Here is a 14,445-nt window from a genome sequence, read left to right as displayed (position 1 = left end):
GCCTCCCGCCACCCACCTTCCCCAGTCACCACCAACAGCGCACCAACACAGCAACGGCTTCTTCAGTTCTGGTGCTTCAGTATACCCCTTTTATACCTATAAGCCTAGTTATGTATTTTCAATTATATTTTGAAGATATGTGATCCATAAAAATAAACTCAAAATGGCTCAAAGACCCAAATGTAAGCCATAACACCCTAAAACTAGAAGAGAACACAGGTGAAACACCCTGACATAAATCATAGCAATATTTCCTTAGGTCAATCTCCCAAGGCAAAATAAATAAAAGCAAATATAGACAAATGGGACCTAATTAAACTTAAGCTTTTTGCCCAGCAAAGGAAACCATCAACAAAACAAAAAGACAGCTGGCAGAACGGGAGAAAATATCTGCAAATGACATAACCAATGAGTTAATTTCCAAAATATACAAACAGCCCATACAACATATATCAAAAAAACAAACAACCCAGTCAAAAAACAGGCAGATGACTTGAATAGATGTTTTTTTTTTCAAAGATGACATATGCAAAGATGCTCAACATTGCTAATTATCAGAGAAATGGAAGTCCAAACCATAACGAGGTATCACCTCGCACAAGTTAGAATGGCCATCATCAGTAAAAATAACAAATGCTCCAGAGGGTGTGCAGAAATGGGAACCTTCAAACACTGCTGATGGGAATGTAAACTGGTGCAGCCAGTATGGAGAACAGAATGGGGGGTTCATAAAAACAAAACAAAAAAAAAGAGCTACCACATGATCCAGCAATTCCACTCCTAGGTATATATCCAGAAAAAGACGAAAACACTAATTAGAAAAGAACACGTACCTGTGTTCATACTAGCACTACTTAAAATAGCCATGACATGGAAGCAACCCAAGTGTCCACCAACAGATGGCTGACTTAAGACGAGGGGTGTGTGTGTGTCCCCAGTGGAACATACTAAAACATAAAAACAAATGAAACAGTCATTTGCAGCAACATGGATGGACCTAGAGATTCTTATGCTTAGTGAAATGAGTCAGAAACACAAGTATTATAGGCTATGTGGAATCTAAAAACAATACAAATGAATGCATAGACAGACTCAGACACGGAAACAGACTCAGACACGGAAAACAAAATTACGGTCACCAAAGAAAGGGGGCAAACCAATTAGGGGTATAGGATTAACAGATACAAACTACTACACAGAAAATAGATAAGCAACAAGTATTTACTGCATAGGATAGGGAACTATACCCAGTGTCTTATAATAATATACAATAAAACACAATCCACAAAAATAATGAATCACCATGCTGGAGACCTGAAACTTTAACACAACACTATAAAAGCAACTGTGCATGCGTGCTCAGTCATGCCCAACTCTTTGCGACCCTACGGACTGTAATTAGCCAGGCTTCTCTGTCTATGAGATTCTCCAGGCAAGAATATTGGAGTGGGTTGCCTTTTCCTATTCCAGGGGATCTTCCTGACCCAGGGATCGAACCCAAATCTCTTGTCACCTATATTGGCAGGAGGATTCTTTACTGCTGAGCCACTTGGGAAGCCTATAAAATCAACTATACTTAAATGGGGCTTCCCTGATAGCTCAGTTGGTAAAGAATCCGCGTGCAATGCAGGAGGCCCTGGTTTGATACCTGGGTCGGGAGGATCTGCTGAAGAAGGGATAGGCTACCCACTCCAGTATTCTTGGGCTTCTCTTGTGGCTCAGCTGGTAAAGAATCTGCCCATAATGCATTAGACCTGGGTTCAATCCCTGGGTTGGGAAGATCCCCTGAAGGGAGTGGCTACCCACTGCAGTATTCTGGCCTGGAGAATTCCATGGAATATACAGTCCATGGGGTCACAAAGAGTCAGACACAACTGAGTGACTTTCACTTTCAGTAATTAAAAAAAAACACCAGTTTTGGAAAGAGGATTTTTGCATTATTTCCTCAGTCTACTTATATAACCCCTCCATTCCCTAAATCTAGGGTTCCCACATCATTTGGATATTCAGGGTGAGATGGCTAAGTACACAGGTAGGGATGTTTTGTAAGCTACTGTCCACCTCAAGTGACCAGATGACCTCGGGGATTCCCTTATCTCCTAAATTTACTTCCATGTTTCCTGAGGCTGGGAAGAAAAGCCTTATTAAAGAGACACTGTAACCTTCCATCTTTTTGGTAGAAGGGACAGAGGCCCTTTTAGCTGGTGAGAGTAGCTGACTCCAGAACATCCTGTGGTCTTCCAAGCAGAGGGTCACAATCCCAGGCTCGCCTGTGGTGCTTGTTAATGAGCAAGACCTCTGACCTGAGGATGCTGCCAACTTGGGCAAACCAGGGACTTTCACTACTGCCTCTCCTCAGCTCCTGCTGTGAGCAGCTCCAAGGGGCTCAATTTTATAGCCTCTTAATAGCCTTCTAACCTGTGTGCAGAACAGGTGGGTCAGGGAAAGGCCCCTAGCCCTGCAGAGAGCCGAGCTGCCCTGGCTTCTCATCCCAGAATGCCAAAAGGACGGCACCACTTTCAATGTGTGCCAAGGTGGGAAAAAGACTGAAGAGCACTGCACCGAATAGACCTTGGGGAGAGCACCAGTCTCCTCCAGATGACAGCGTGAAGTCAGAGATTCCCTTAAGTGCACGTCCATTATCTTTACAAAGCTTTATTGGAACCTGTACATCAGGGTGACAGTTGTCCAGTGCTTTGAAAACAGTGACAAAGAAGGGCACGAGTACTGAACACCGGGGAGCTGGCTCCTCTGTCTCCGGCAGGAACACAGGCGGGACGACAGCTTCTGCTGACCCGGGGACAGGAGCCTCGGTCACAGGCACATCTCCGGCTGTGTAGAGAGGTTTGCTTTGGTCCAAAGGATGTCTTCCTCATATAAAATCACAAGGTGGCCACGACTGCTAACTTCCTTCCAGAATAAGCAACACCAGTTGCTGCAGCCCTCTTTGCTGAGTAGGCATCAGGGGTCCCCAGCAAGGTGGCACAGGGTAGGGCAGGGTGCCTCTCCACAATTTTCTGGGTGATGGTGCCACCTCGTTACGGTTCGCCGAAAAAGCCGGACACCCTTCTGGCTAGCAGTGGTCAGTCCGCAGGATCACCCAGCTTAAAGGAGGAATCCGGCCACGGTTTTCTGAGTCTGTTCTGAGAACAGATTATTGCTCAGCACAGGTCACATGATTGAGTCTAGTTGGGGTGATTTAAAAATTGCCCTAAGGCTGTATAGTCAGCCACTGCTGGTTTAAAAAAACAAAAACCACTTGATGCATATAAGCGTAAGAAACAATTGTAAAACTTCATCTGGAAATCAGACAAGGTCTAATTTCTACAGAAATCACACCTCCCGGCAGCAGGGAGTGGAGGACGACCTATTGCTTGATTTCAGGAGACAGGCAGGACCAGCACCCACTTGCTGGCGGGTCTGCGGCCAGGCATTGGCAGGGACGCGTCAATACCAACACACCACTGATGAGAGATTCTCTGCGGCCTTGGGACCTGCTCCCCAGATTTTCACTAGCACAGCTTTCATCAGCTAGTGTTCATTTTTGGCTTAAGAAAAATCTCCACATTCATGGGGCTTAAATCTAGGCTTGCACCACCCTTCACACTGCAGGGTGGGAGCTGCAGACCGTCTGCTCCCCCTACTCCACCCTCAGCCTCGAGGAACTGTCACAGACCGAGGCGCGTCAGGATCTGCTGTGTCTGGAACAAACCTTCAGGCAGGTGTAGGGCGGGTATGAAATGCCTTATAAAGAGTGTGAAATGGGAAATTTACAGTCCGTTCCATCTAGCGAAGAGCATGCATGCGTGGAGCCTGGAGGTGCACGCTGCGCCTGGGCCCCTGGCGGCTCCCACCTCTTCATATGGGTTTGTATAACAAGGTGGTGACGTATTTTTTCTTGTACCGGTGGGTCGCGCTGAGCACCATCACTCCATCCTGAGGAAGATGGTAGAAATCATCAAAGGCAGGGCTAAGTCAGGATGCTCAGATTTTAGGGAACATGGGAATAATCAAGAGGGCGGCACAAATACAAGTTCCTGGGCCTGGGCCCAGAAGCTGCCCTCCAGGTAAGGACTTCAGGCCATTCCATCACTGGGGGCAGGGGGCCCTCAGGGCAAGAAACACAGTGGCTCAGATAGTAACAACAGTAACAAACGGGTCCTCACCTTGATGGAGAGTGCATAGAGGTGGTTCAACATGACGTGGTTGGGCTCAGGGAGCAGAGCTGGATCACACTGCGGGGGAACAAAAGTAGACGTGTGCACTTAGGACCGAGAAATCACGAAGATTCTCCCGTGTTTCACGGCACTGGATTTCAAAGGAAAGGAGGGAGGCTCTCAGGCCCCTTTCTTCCTAAGTCAGGCAGTGAAGGAGGAGTGAGGGGTGACTAAGCGGAGCTCTTGGGGTGCCTGCTGGGCACACCAGTGTGCGTCTCTAATCAGGCTTCATCTTGGTCTCTAGAGCATGGGCCATGGCTCTGCCCTCTTGTTGGAGCAGAAAGAAAACTGCACTGCAGGTGCTTTTAAAGAAAGCTGGAAAATAAAAACTACACTCCAGGCTCCTGAGCACTGGGTTGCAAGTCTCTGAGACTCAGACGGTGAGCCTGAAGAAAGCACTGGGTGACTGGGGGCGGGGAAGATGCGCTACTGCTTCACACAAGCTCATATACTGGACCCAAAATGTTGCCACATCTTCCTATTTTTAAAGAGAAGTCAGAATCCAGGGTATTTTCAATGTACACTCCCCAGTTTTATAAAAGCTAAAGTACCTGATAAAAGCTGGCTCAGCTATCAGATCTGTGCATGGGGCTGCTCTCCACACAGGGGTGGGGTGGGACCTGGTGCCCAAGGACAGTGAGCCCCCACGGAATACCCGTGATTGCTGCAGCAGATGCTGGCACATGTAGGCCTCTAAGCCCCGCACCTTAGCACATGTGCACCCTCTTCTGTGTGGCACCCAGAACAGCAGCATGATTACCTTATCACCTAACAGGCGTGTGTATTTTAGGTGGTGGCTTGGACCAAGCAGAACATCTAGATTCCCAAGAATTATGGCTACGCTGCTCAGTCTAGAGCTGGGGAAACCAGGCAGTTCAGGTTAAATGGGATGGAAAGTTAGGGTGCTCTTAACTTTAACAAAGTGCTCTTCAGGATCCAGAAGAAGGCATGCTTCTTTTCAGCAGTAACATCAATTACCAGGGGCCATATGCATTACCCACAGACCCCAAATTTTGATCCAGGAGCAATGATACTTCTGGAAGCAATTCGCTGATTAAAACAAGATTCTAAAATTTAAGGGCCAGAGGAAGAATTCCATCATCACGTAGCTTACTGAGAAGAGGGGGTTACATATTTTGTCATGAAATTAAAAAGGAACGAGGCTCAGGCTAGATGGGGGTGGAACACAAGAGGAAGAGCTCATAAAGGCAGCATGACGGGAAGGCAGCGTCCACTCTGGGAGCATTTTGTGAGCAGCCGTTTTCCGTATCAGAGGTGGACCTGGCATGAACACTGATGGGCGACACTGAACATTTTCACCAGCTGCTTTGCCAGAGGCGGCCAGAGGGGAGCGGCGGAACGTAACCATGGAGGATGGTCTGGGAAACGTCTGGGTAATACTCACGGAAATGCCCGTGTCCTTGTTTAGGATGACTTGGAGGAGATGTGGTGGGAGGATGGGAGGCGCTTTAAACCGCTCCTCTGGTTTCGAGACGTAGGGCTCCTGATGGTAGGGTCCCGGCGGGGAACTGGACAACTCTGGGGGGAGATGGCCACAGGACATTTACTTGAGAAACTGGAGTTCTGGGTCAGTCACAGGAAGTTGTTCACAGTGACCTGATCCGACAGCCACACAGGGTAACACTTCCTCCTCGCTGCAGGTGGGGCCCGCAAACACCTCAAAGAAGCTCAAGGCTTCTAGTGAGGCTTACGTGGCTAGGACCAAGTTAGGAGCACTGCCAGCCAGAATAAAAACAAAGATAGGCAACCTGTTGACACAGCGGCAAGGGCACATTTCAAAACTAAAACAAGAAGTTGAAAACCTGACTTCTGAAGGCTCTCTGCTTCTACCGCTCTCAGGTTCTTTTTTTTTTGCATTCCAGCTAGTATTTTTTTTTTTTATTGTAGTGGTTTTTGCCATACATGGACATGAATCAGCCTCAGGTTCTTTTTAAACTCATGCTCGAGTATATCACTTATACAGATATATTAAGCTTCTAGCAGTGTGGTATTTTGAAAACAGAAGCCACTCACTCAGTGATCTCTGGCCAGCTTGCAGGCACTGAGCTGTGATCCAAAGGACACTGGGGATGCACGTGGCCACCTGAGACTTGTGCTGTTCACGTAAAGCTGAGATGGCCTGGCTCCGCCAACTCCTTCCTCGTCACTTTCCAGGGGACAGACTCCCTTCACACAACCCAGCCCCACCAGAGCAGGAAACAGAAAGGCATTGAGGGCAGGAAACGGAGCCATTGGGAATTAATATGCATTTTGAGTAAGGGAGTATCTGAGTATGAGAAGAGCATGGAGAGTCTGAAGCTGGTTTACCAGCTTCCCCCCCCACACCCCCAGGTGACCTCTGCTGCAGAACCTTGACTAAAACCTTTGGTATGTGGCCTAAAATTTCACTTATCAGCAAGTAAAGGTATCTGGGCATTCCCCCAATTCCCACTTATCTGAGTAAGAAATGACTTCTCTCAAACATCACTTAGCTATGGATAGTGGACGATGCTATTTTTTGATGTCTGAGTCCTATTCAATGACCTGACCTGTCAGCCACGTGGTCCACCTGCTGGTGAGAGTTCTGAGCTGATAAACAGTAAGAGATCCCGGGGGCAAATCTCTGGGCCCAGGCAGCTAAGGGAAGACTCAACCTTCAAACTGAACTGAACCTGTTTTCTTAGACAGTCAGGCACACTCCTGGGGGATCTCTGGCCCACCTCCCACAGGGGTCCTGGAACTGTGTAAAGCCCTGCTGGAGGGGGCAGAGCATCTGGTGATGACACTGCACATGCCAACACGTTCTTCTCTCTGCCTTCACGTGCCATTTCTGAGTAGTTTCTTCCTGTGGGTCTGGATGGAAAGCAACTTACTGAATGACTGAAAATTGGATGACTCTTGGAAGAAGGGCACGTTTTACTAGGACCCTGACCCAGCAGGCTGTGCAGCCTGTTTTGTGGTGAGCCTCCTCCTCTGAAGGGATTCTGACAAGGTGCAAATGGAATATGCGAGTGACAGCCAAGGTCACGAAGGGGTCCATTTATTACCTGGCAGGCTAAAACTCTCTAGGAGCCCCAAGTGGACAGGCGTCCCCCAGTGCTGGCCCCTCACCAACCCAATGCTACTCTCTAGGGCCTTATGGGCCTGCCGCTGGCACAAGAGCAAACTGGTTCCATTTCCAGTGTCTGCTTTCTGTGGCCAAGCAGGCCTGCTAAATCCTAGAGATGACCACCCCCCCTCCCCGCCCCGCCCCCAAATGACTTACTGCTCCCTCAGAGATAGATTTCAGCAAGTTGGCCAAACACAGAGTTAGAAATTAGTTTTGTGGCTCTTTGGGGAGATATTCACGCCCACTGATTGGGTGGCTCCCGCTCAAGAAGGAGAGGCAAGGAAAACAAGCGTAATTCAAAATGACGCGGCCCCCACCTGCACACGCGTGGTATAAAATAACTGTTCATACCAGAAACGTCGGAGCACTTTTGGGAATCCACCATTAAAGCATCAAACACTTCAAAGTCAGTTTTCTTCACTTGAATGATGTTGTTGACTGTGCCAAGCTGGCTCGTGACTACTGGCTGGGAAGAGACAGACAGGTAGAAATCATAACGCAAAAGGTCTCCAAAAGTATTCCTTAGAGGATTTAGCATTCCTGGTGGGAAGGCTTCATCTCTTGGCCTGCCAACTGGCTCATTCACGTCAAGGATGCCAACAGGCTGACAATGAGCACTGCTATCTAGCTCAGTCACACACGGGACTTCTACCAGCAAGACAGAGGGACCTGGCAACTGTCTCTGAGGGTAGGCCACGTGCTTGAATTGTGTGGGCAGCCAGAAGACCAAGGGTAGGAGGAAGAGTACCTCGGAAGGGTCGTGTGTCCACTGACCATCCACAAAGAACTTGTACTGATGCTCTCCTTCCGGCAGATCCAGGATGGCTACAAAGTTATTGTGGCTGCAAGAGAAAAAGGAAGCAGAGGGTGCCAATAGGGTGAGCTGCACTCTGAGCTGACTTGCAAAACCAGCTATGGAACAAAACAAAGCTTCCAGGTAAAATCAAGAGTTCAGCCACAGAAGAAATAAACATTTTTTAACCAACTGAGACAATTCATTATAATGATCTCAGTACAGAAAAGCTACCACAAAGTAGCAACATAAGAGGTTTCCTGGAAAACTCGCTTTGCCCAAATACCAGGAATCTACATTCCTACCATCAAAAACTCAACAAACAGGCATTTGTCCTCCTGCTATGTGCAAAGTAACACCTGGCAGTCTGGATGCCAAGGAGGACAGCAACACAAGATAAGCAGCAGGCTGCCTGCCAAGTTTTACCCTTTGTCAGTTTGCCTAGCGCAGGACAGGGGATCAATTTCACAGGATGTACAAAGTTCCCTATAGAAACTTGTACAACTACTAACAAAAAAAAGGTTCCAGGAAAACCTCTCTCATTTGATTGTTTTCTTCCCTTGACAGGCATGACTTATAACTGGGCTGAGTGGCTCCCTCCTACACCATCTGGACTCCTGGAAAAGCAGGCAGTTCCCTGTCAAGAATCAGGCCCAGCCTGGTTCTGTGTGAAACAGAAAGGTGTCTGTGAAACAGAAACCCTCATAACCGAGTGATGTTTTCTTCTAAGTGTGTTTTTTGGGTGTGAGATTTTAACCCTGTGAATTATTAAGCATGACTATTTTTCCATTCAGCATCTACTTTATAAAAACATCCTCTTCTGTTCACCCACAGGGATCATTCGGAAACCAGAGTATCCCTGGGTTAAGACAAATATGTGAACATGTCCAGGTGAATACCTTCTTGTGAGGGGAAGTTTACTCCAGTTGTTAAAGGACCCAGACAAGTAAACTTCCTTTCCACCACCCGTCCATCGAAAAACAGTTGGCCGAGCCTGGGCGGGAGCTTTGTCGTTCACTTCCAGATCGTGCTGCCAGGCCAGGAACTCTTCCTTCTCTGGAGCCTAGAAACAGAGCAGTTTACTCAGGAACAGGGAGCCATTAGTAAGAGACCGTCACCTTAATACTGACAGTTCATTCTGAAGAGGCAGCTGTTACTACCCAGGTTTATATTCCAGCCCATTAACTCACCAGCTCTACCTCAGTTTTCCTACTTGCAAAATGGAGAGAATAAAAGTAATTCTTAAGGTTGTGAAGGCTGAGAGAGTCCATGTAAAATGCTCTGCATAGGGTCAGACCCGGGGTAGGTGCTTCATAATTAATAGCTATTGTTATTGCTATTATTATTCAAGGGGTTTACATCAAAACTTGAGAAATGATAAAACTCACTTGGAAGAAGGCAGCAATGAATTTGAGACTAGCTTAATAAATGTCATTTTCTTCCCTTAATTAAGCAAGATTTAAAATACATGAAAATTTATCAGGGACAATTCCAGAGCTTTCAGCTTGACAACTGGCAGATCCAGGCACTGAGGGAGGGAAAAGCTATCCACTGAGTGCCATCCAGGCACCATAGAGGAAAAGGTGAGAAAAGACACAGCCTGACCCTCATGAAATGATAACTTTCTGTGTGGGCGGCGCTGTGTAATGGAGGTATTCTGGGATGAGAGAAATAACCTCGTTAACTCTCAGTGAAAGATAGGTAGCTCTGGATCTCTTACAGTTTTTCCTAGTCAGGAGCCAGAGTAGGAGTTCTAGGCTGTGACAGACTCTTAAAAGGTCTAGAGCAAGCTTCTAGCACCTTCATTTCAAATATTGCATTCTTTGCTACAGATTAAAGAATAACAGACTGGTATCACTTTCCACTGAGGGTGTGATAACTAACCACTGTCAAAACGTTGACCTAGTACAGTTAAAAAGAATCCATGACTTTTTTTTTTTGGTATCTAGGCATTTAATCCAATGTGTCTGCTATATCTTTCAGTGACTTCTATGGAAATGACAGGGGGAGTTATTTAAAGTAACTCTGTACAGATCACTTGTTATGTTAAACACTTCTTGTAAAGAGTTTTAATTCGGCAAAAGAACAGATACTTCTTAAAGAAAGTACTTTGATAGTTTGATTCTTATGGAGTCTTAAACAGGCACCTTTGGGTCAAAATTATTTCCTGGGGAAGAGATATCAAACTGCTGGGAAAAGGATTTCAAAGTTCACTTTGCACACACCCTCGGGAATGCAACAAACTCAGAAAGCAAGTTAAAATGACAGGCTAAGGAAAAGCAGACTCTTCATAGCTCGCCTCAAAGCTAAGCTTCAGGTGAGGAAATAAGATAATAACGTGGTCACCCATTCCAACATCTGAGGAAACACGAGCACAACCAGAATGACCAGCCAGACAATTAGCCTAATGGACAGTGATGATTAACAGGCAGCTACAAACTAACAGGACTTTGGTGGGAGGAGGGGGTATTTGTCATCTTTCCTTAACTAACTGTCCCTTCAGCATTTAGTTCATTTCTTTAGGCTATACCACATACATATCAGTTGTCAGAATCACTGAGTATTCTTGGACTGGGCTCTGTCCCTAGAAACAGACCACAAGAGGTGGTTAGCAGGAGAGCAGCTAGAGCAAGAATCGAGAATTACCTTCAGTTTATTACGAGTTAAAGCAGATAGGAGCAGGACATCTAAGTTTGGCTTGCAAAAATGTTTGCTTTGGCCTGTTTAAAATATTAAGTCATATATAAACAACAGGAGAGAGAAGCTGAGTAGCAGTTGGCTGCCTCCTTTAGACTGACGTTTCACTTACTCCTCCAGAAGTCAATGTACTCTTCTGTGCCTGCTCTCAAGAGTGAACCACAAATCTTCTGCATAACTAAAGACCTCTGGCAGCCATAGTCAGCTATTCAACTCTTATGTTCACTTTACACGTGTTCTCCAAAACTGAAAATAAACTGTAAAACTACAACAAAAGGCTCCATCAGCCTACTTAAAAGTGGTGGAAGATTCCTGAGAGCTGTGAAATTAATTATACCTAAGAGAAAAGCAGAGACTGGGGCTCAATTACTGCTAGTGCCACGATCTTAATTAATCAAGAATTTGAGCCTGTCTCAGCGCTGCCTTTTCCTTAATGATGTTAAACGAAGTGAATTCCTTCCCCCTCGGGGAGACTTTCTCGTATCAGTAATTAGACACAAGTTATTGAGCTAAGAGGGCTCTTCCACTTCTTAATTAGAAGGAATAGGGTGGAGGGGAGGGAATCTAGTAGATTTCAACAACAGTTAAGGGGAATCAGATTGTCCCACTCCCCATTACCTTGATTTCCTCAGAGTGAAAGAGGTCGGCGTCCTCGGGACTGTCCATCAGGATCTTGGGCCTGTCTCCATCCTTGGAGCCCCCCGAGCTGTCCCTTCGGGGTGTCTTGTGGCCACCCTGCCGGTCCAGCGCAGCGCGCTCGCTGCTCGTGTTGCCCATGGCGAGAGTCTACGGGGACACTGGGAAGCCGAAGGGGCCTCACTCCAGGGGAGGGGCAAGGGACACCCAGGATCTTCACCAGGACCCTAGAGAAGAGTCAGATCACTAGGTACCAGAGCCCGCAGGCTAAGGTTCGGGGTCGGGATCCAGACTGAGCCGGGACGGCAAGATTGAAGAGTTCTCGCAAAGGCACTGCACCTGCTCAGACAGCCGGCGACGCGAACCCACCTACAACTAAGATAATCCGACAGTCCCCGAACAACTCCCCAACCTCTTAGAAACTTCCGCTTCCGGCACTTCCTCAAAGGGACCCGACCCACAGAGTTGGGGGTGGCTGAGGCTGGAGAAGCGCGCGAGGCCAACTCGACCTCACTTCCGCTTCCGGTCCAGGTCTGCGCACGGGCAAGCTCCCCAGACAGTCCCGCGGGGGTTCGGAGAGCGCAGTCGCAGTCGGCCGCTAAGGCCAGCACTGGACGAAGCTGCTGACGGCCGGCAGGGGGCGCAGAAGCGCGCAGGCCATCTGAGCTTCGGTCCCGCGCTGGCATGAGTGACAGTGTTATCTTGGTTATCTTTGCTCACTTCCAGTTGATTCTACACTTTACAGCCAAAGGATCGTCCTAAAGGGTAAATCTAATTAAAAGACTCCTTAAAGCCCTTTAATGCGCTAGCTCTCATGCCTTTGAGTGCCTTAGAATCATGTGGAGTGCCTGTTCAAAATGCATATTCACATGTCCCTAATCTCCTGAAATTATGATTGGGAAGCTCTGGTGTGGGGTCTGCATTTCAATAAGCACTCTAGGTGATTCTGATGCAGGTAGTCTTGTAGGTGTTTGAGAAAATCACAGACCGTTAAGCTCCCTGGAAAATTTTCACGTCCAGTAGCTTGGGAGTTGTAAAATTTTGGAATTATTAGTGTGTTTTCAAATAATTGAGTGCACAGCCTTTTGATAGGTAATTCTGCAAGCTATTTTAAAATCACTTTGAACATCATTCTGCATAAAATGCATTTATTTATTAATGTTTGTCTTTTACTATGGCAGGTGCTTCAGCAAGAAAAATGTGGGACTAAAATATTCTAATCTTCTCACTTGTTAGTCACTGTTAGGATTTGTGGTGGTGGTGGTGGTAGATGTGTGTGTGTGTGTGTGTGTGTGTGTTGTATTGTTTTTGCATGTGAGTATCTCAAAATGCTTTGCATTTGCTGGGCCTGAGCATGCACTTTTTCCATTGAACATGTAGTACCTACATAGTGCCGGACATTGTATGAAGTAAATAGGAAACACAGATGACCAAGATATGGGGAATTTGGCAGTATCTAAAAAAAATAAAGGGACTTCCCTGGTGGTCCAGTAGTTAAGAATGTGCCTTGCAATGCAGGAGATTAGGGTTCAATCCCTGGGTCTGGGAACTAAGATCTCACATGCCATGAAGCAACTATTGAACTTGCTCACCTTGGAACCTGTGCAAAACTAGAGAGTCCGTGTGCCACAACTACTGAACCTGCACACCACAACTAGAGAGTCTGTTTGCCACAACGAAAAGATCCTGCCAGTCACAAGGAAGATCCTGTGTGCCACAACTAAGACCTGATGCAATCAAATAAATAATAATAAAAATAAATAAAATATGTACCTTCATTTTGGTACACAATTTTACTTCTAGGAAATTTCTACAGGAAAACACATGTTAAGATTATATGCAGTCAAGTTCATTAAAGCATTGTTTCTAATGCTATAATACATTAATTCCAAGATCCCCATTTTATTTTACATTTTAATCTCTCTAAAATGGTGTGTCTTACAGTCCCTGGAATCTTAGATTTGATGGAATAAGGAAATGTGGCTTTGCCACTTAAGAACTGTCACCTGGTTTCCTCTTTTGCGAAACGGGGAATAAAAATAACACCTTTTCTCACAGGTTTGCCTTGTGAATTAATTGAGAACATGCAGGAAAAGTGCTCTGCATAGCACCTGACTCTTAGAGTAAGCAACCAGTAAACATTAGCACTTTTATTAGTATCATTATGCTTGCAAATGGAAAGTTCTGGGAAGATTTAAAACATGCTGTTAATACTGGTCCCCTCTTGGGAGAGAACTTGGATTGGAAACATGAGCAGACAGAAATGGGATTTTCACTTTTTAGATTACTGTTTGAAAATGCTTCTACTGCAAGGATGTATTACTTTTGTAATTTAAAAACATTTTTAGGGCCTTCCCTGATGGTCCAGTGGTTAAAACTCCGTGCTTCCAATGCAGGGGGCCTGGGTTCAATCTCTGGTCAGGGAACTAGATCCCACATGCTGCAAGTAAGGGTTTGCATGTCACAACTAAAGATCCTGAGTGCTGCAACTAAGATGTGGCACAGTCCAAATTAAATAAATAATTAAATAAATAAAAAACAAAAGTGGAAACTTTTAATCTAAACATACATCAATATAAGAACATTTAATATAAAAACAATATAAGAACTTCTAGGGATTTATCCTACAGATACACTCGTGCACCTGAAAAATGATGGACAAAGTCATCCATTGCAATATTTGAATATTTGCAAGAGAAAAGTACTGGACACAGCCTATGTGTCCACCAGTAGAAAACTGGTTAAATAAATCATGACTTATCTATGTAACGGCAAGCTATGCAGCCTTAAAAATGAGAAAATGCTACATGTTGACATGGATCAATATCCAAGGTATATCAATCAATAAGAAGGAAAAACAAGTAAGGTGCAGAACAGGGCATCAAAGTATGTAACATTTAAGGGGGGAGGGAGAAAAAATATACACGTTTGCCAGTAGAAGTACAGGAAATCTGAAGAATATATATGAAAATATATAGGAAACTGAAACTATT

The 14,445-nt window shown here is 45.8% G+C and overlaps 1 protein-coding gene across 1 annotated transcript; it reads right to left on the bottom strand.

Annotated features, from left to right (window-relative positions):
• Window positions 1-2,639: 2,639 nt before the first annotated feature.
• PRKAB1 (protein kinase AMP-activated non-catalytic subunit beta 1) lies at window positions 2,640-11,959 on the bottom strand. Its single transcript, XM_065904607.1, has 7 exons — window positions 11,435-11,959; window positions 9,019-9,182; window positions 8,075-8,168; window positions 7,678-7,792; window positions 5,623-5,756; window positions 4,167-4,235; window positions 2,640-3,936 (listed from the first exon to the last, which is right to left on the bottom strand). Exons 1-7 carry the CDS (start codon window positions 11,591-11,593, stop codon window positions 3,859-3,861), a joined length of 813 nt encoding a protein of 270 aa, XP_065760679.1. The 5' UTR covers window positions 11,594-11,959; the 3' UTR covers window positions 2,640-3,858.
• Window positions 11,960-14,445: the final 2,486 nt, after the last annotated feature.

Source organism: Muntiacus reevesi, chromosome 13 (assembly GCF_963930625.1).
Source record: "Muntiacus reevesi chromosome 13, mMunRee1.1, whole genome shotgun sequence".
Classification (NCBI taxonomy): Eukaryota; Metazoa; Chordata; class Mammalia; order Artiodactyla; family Cervidae; genus Muntiacus; species Muntiacus reevesi.
The sequence above is the reverse complement of the archived record's forward strand: the minus strand, read 5'-3'. Positions and strand labels throughout refer to the sequence as shown.

Coding starts and splice junctions, on each gene's coding strand:
- PRKAB1 (XM_065904607.1), bottom strand. CDS start 11,593: ATGGGCAACACGAGCAGCGAGCGCGCTGCGCTGGACCGGCAGGGTGGC. Junction 9,183..11,434: donor TTCACTCTGAGGAAATCAAG/GTAATGGGGAGT, acceptor CTCTGTTTCTAG/GCTCCAGAGAAGGAAGAGTT. Junction 4,236..5,622: donor ACAAGGACACGGGCATTTCC/GTGAGTATTACC, acceptor GTTCCCCCGCAG/TGTGATCCAGCTCTGCTCCC.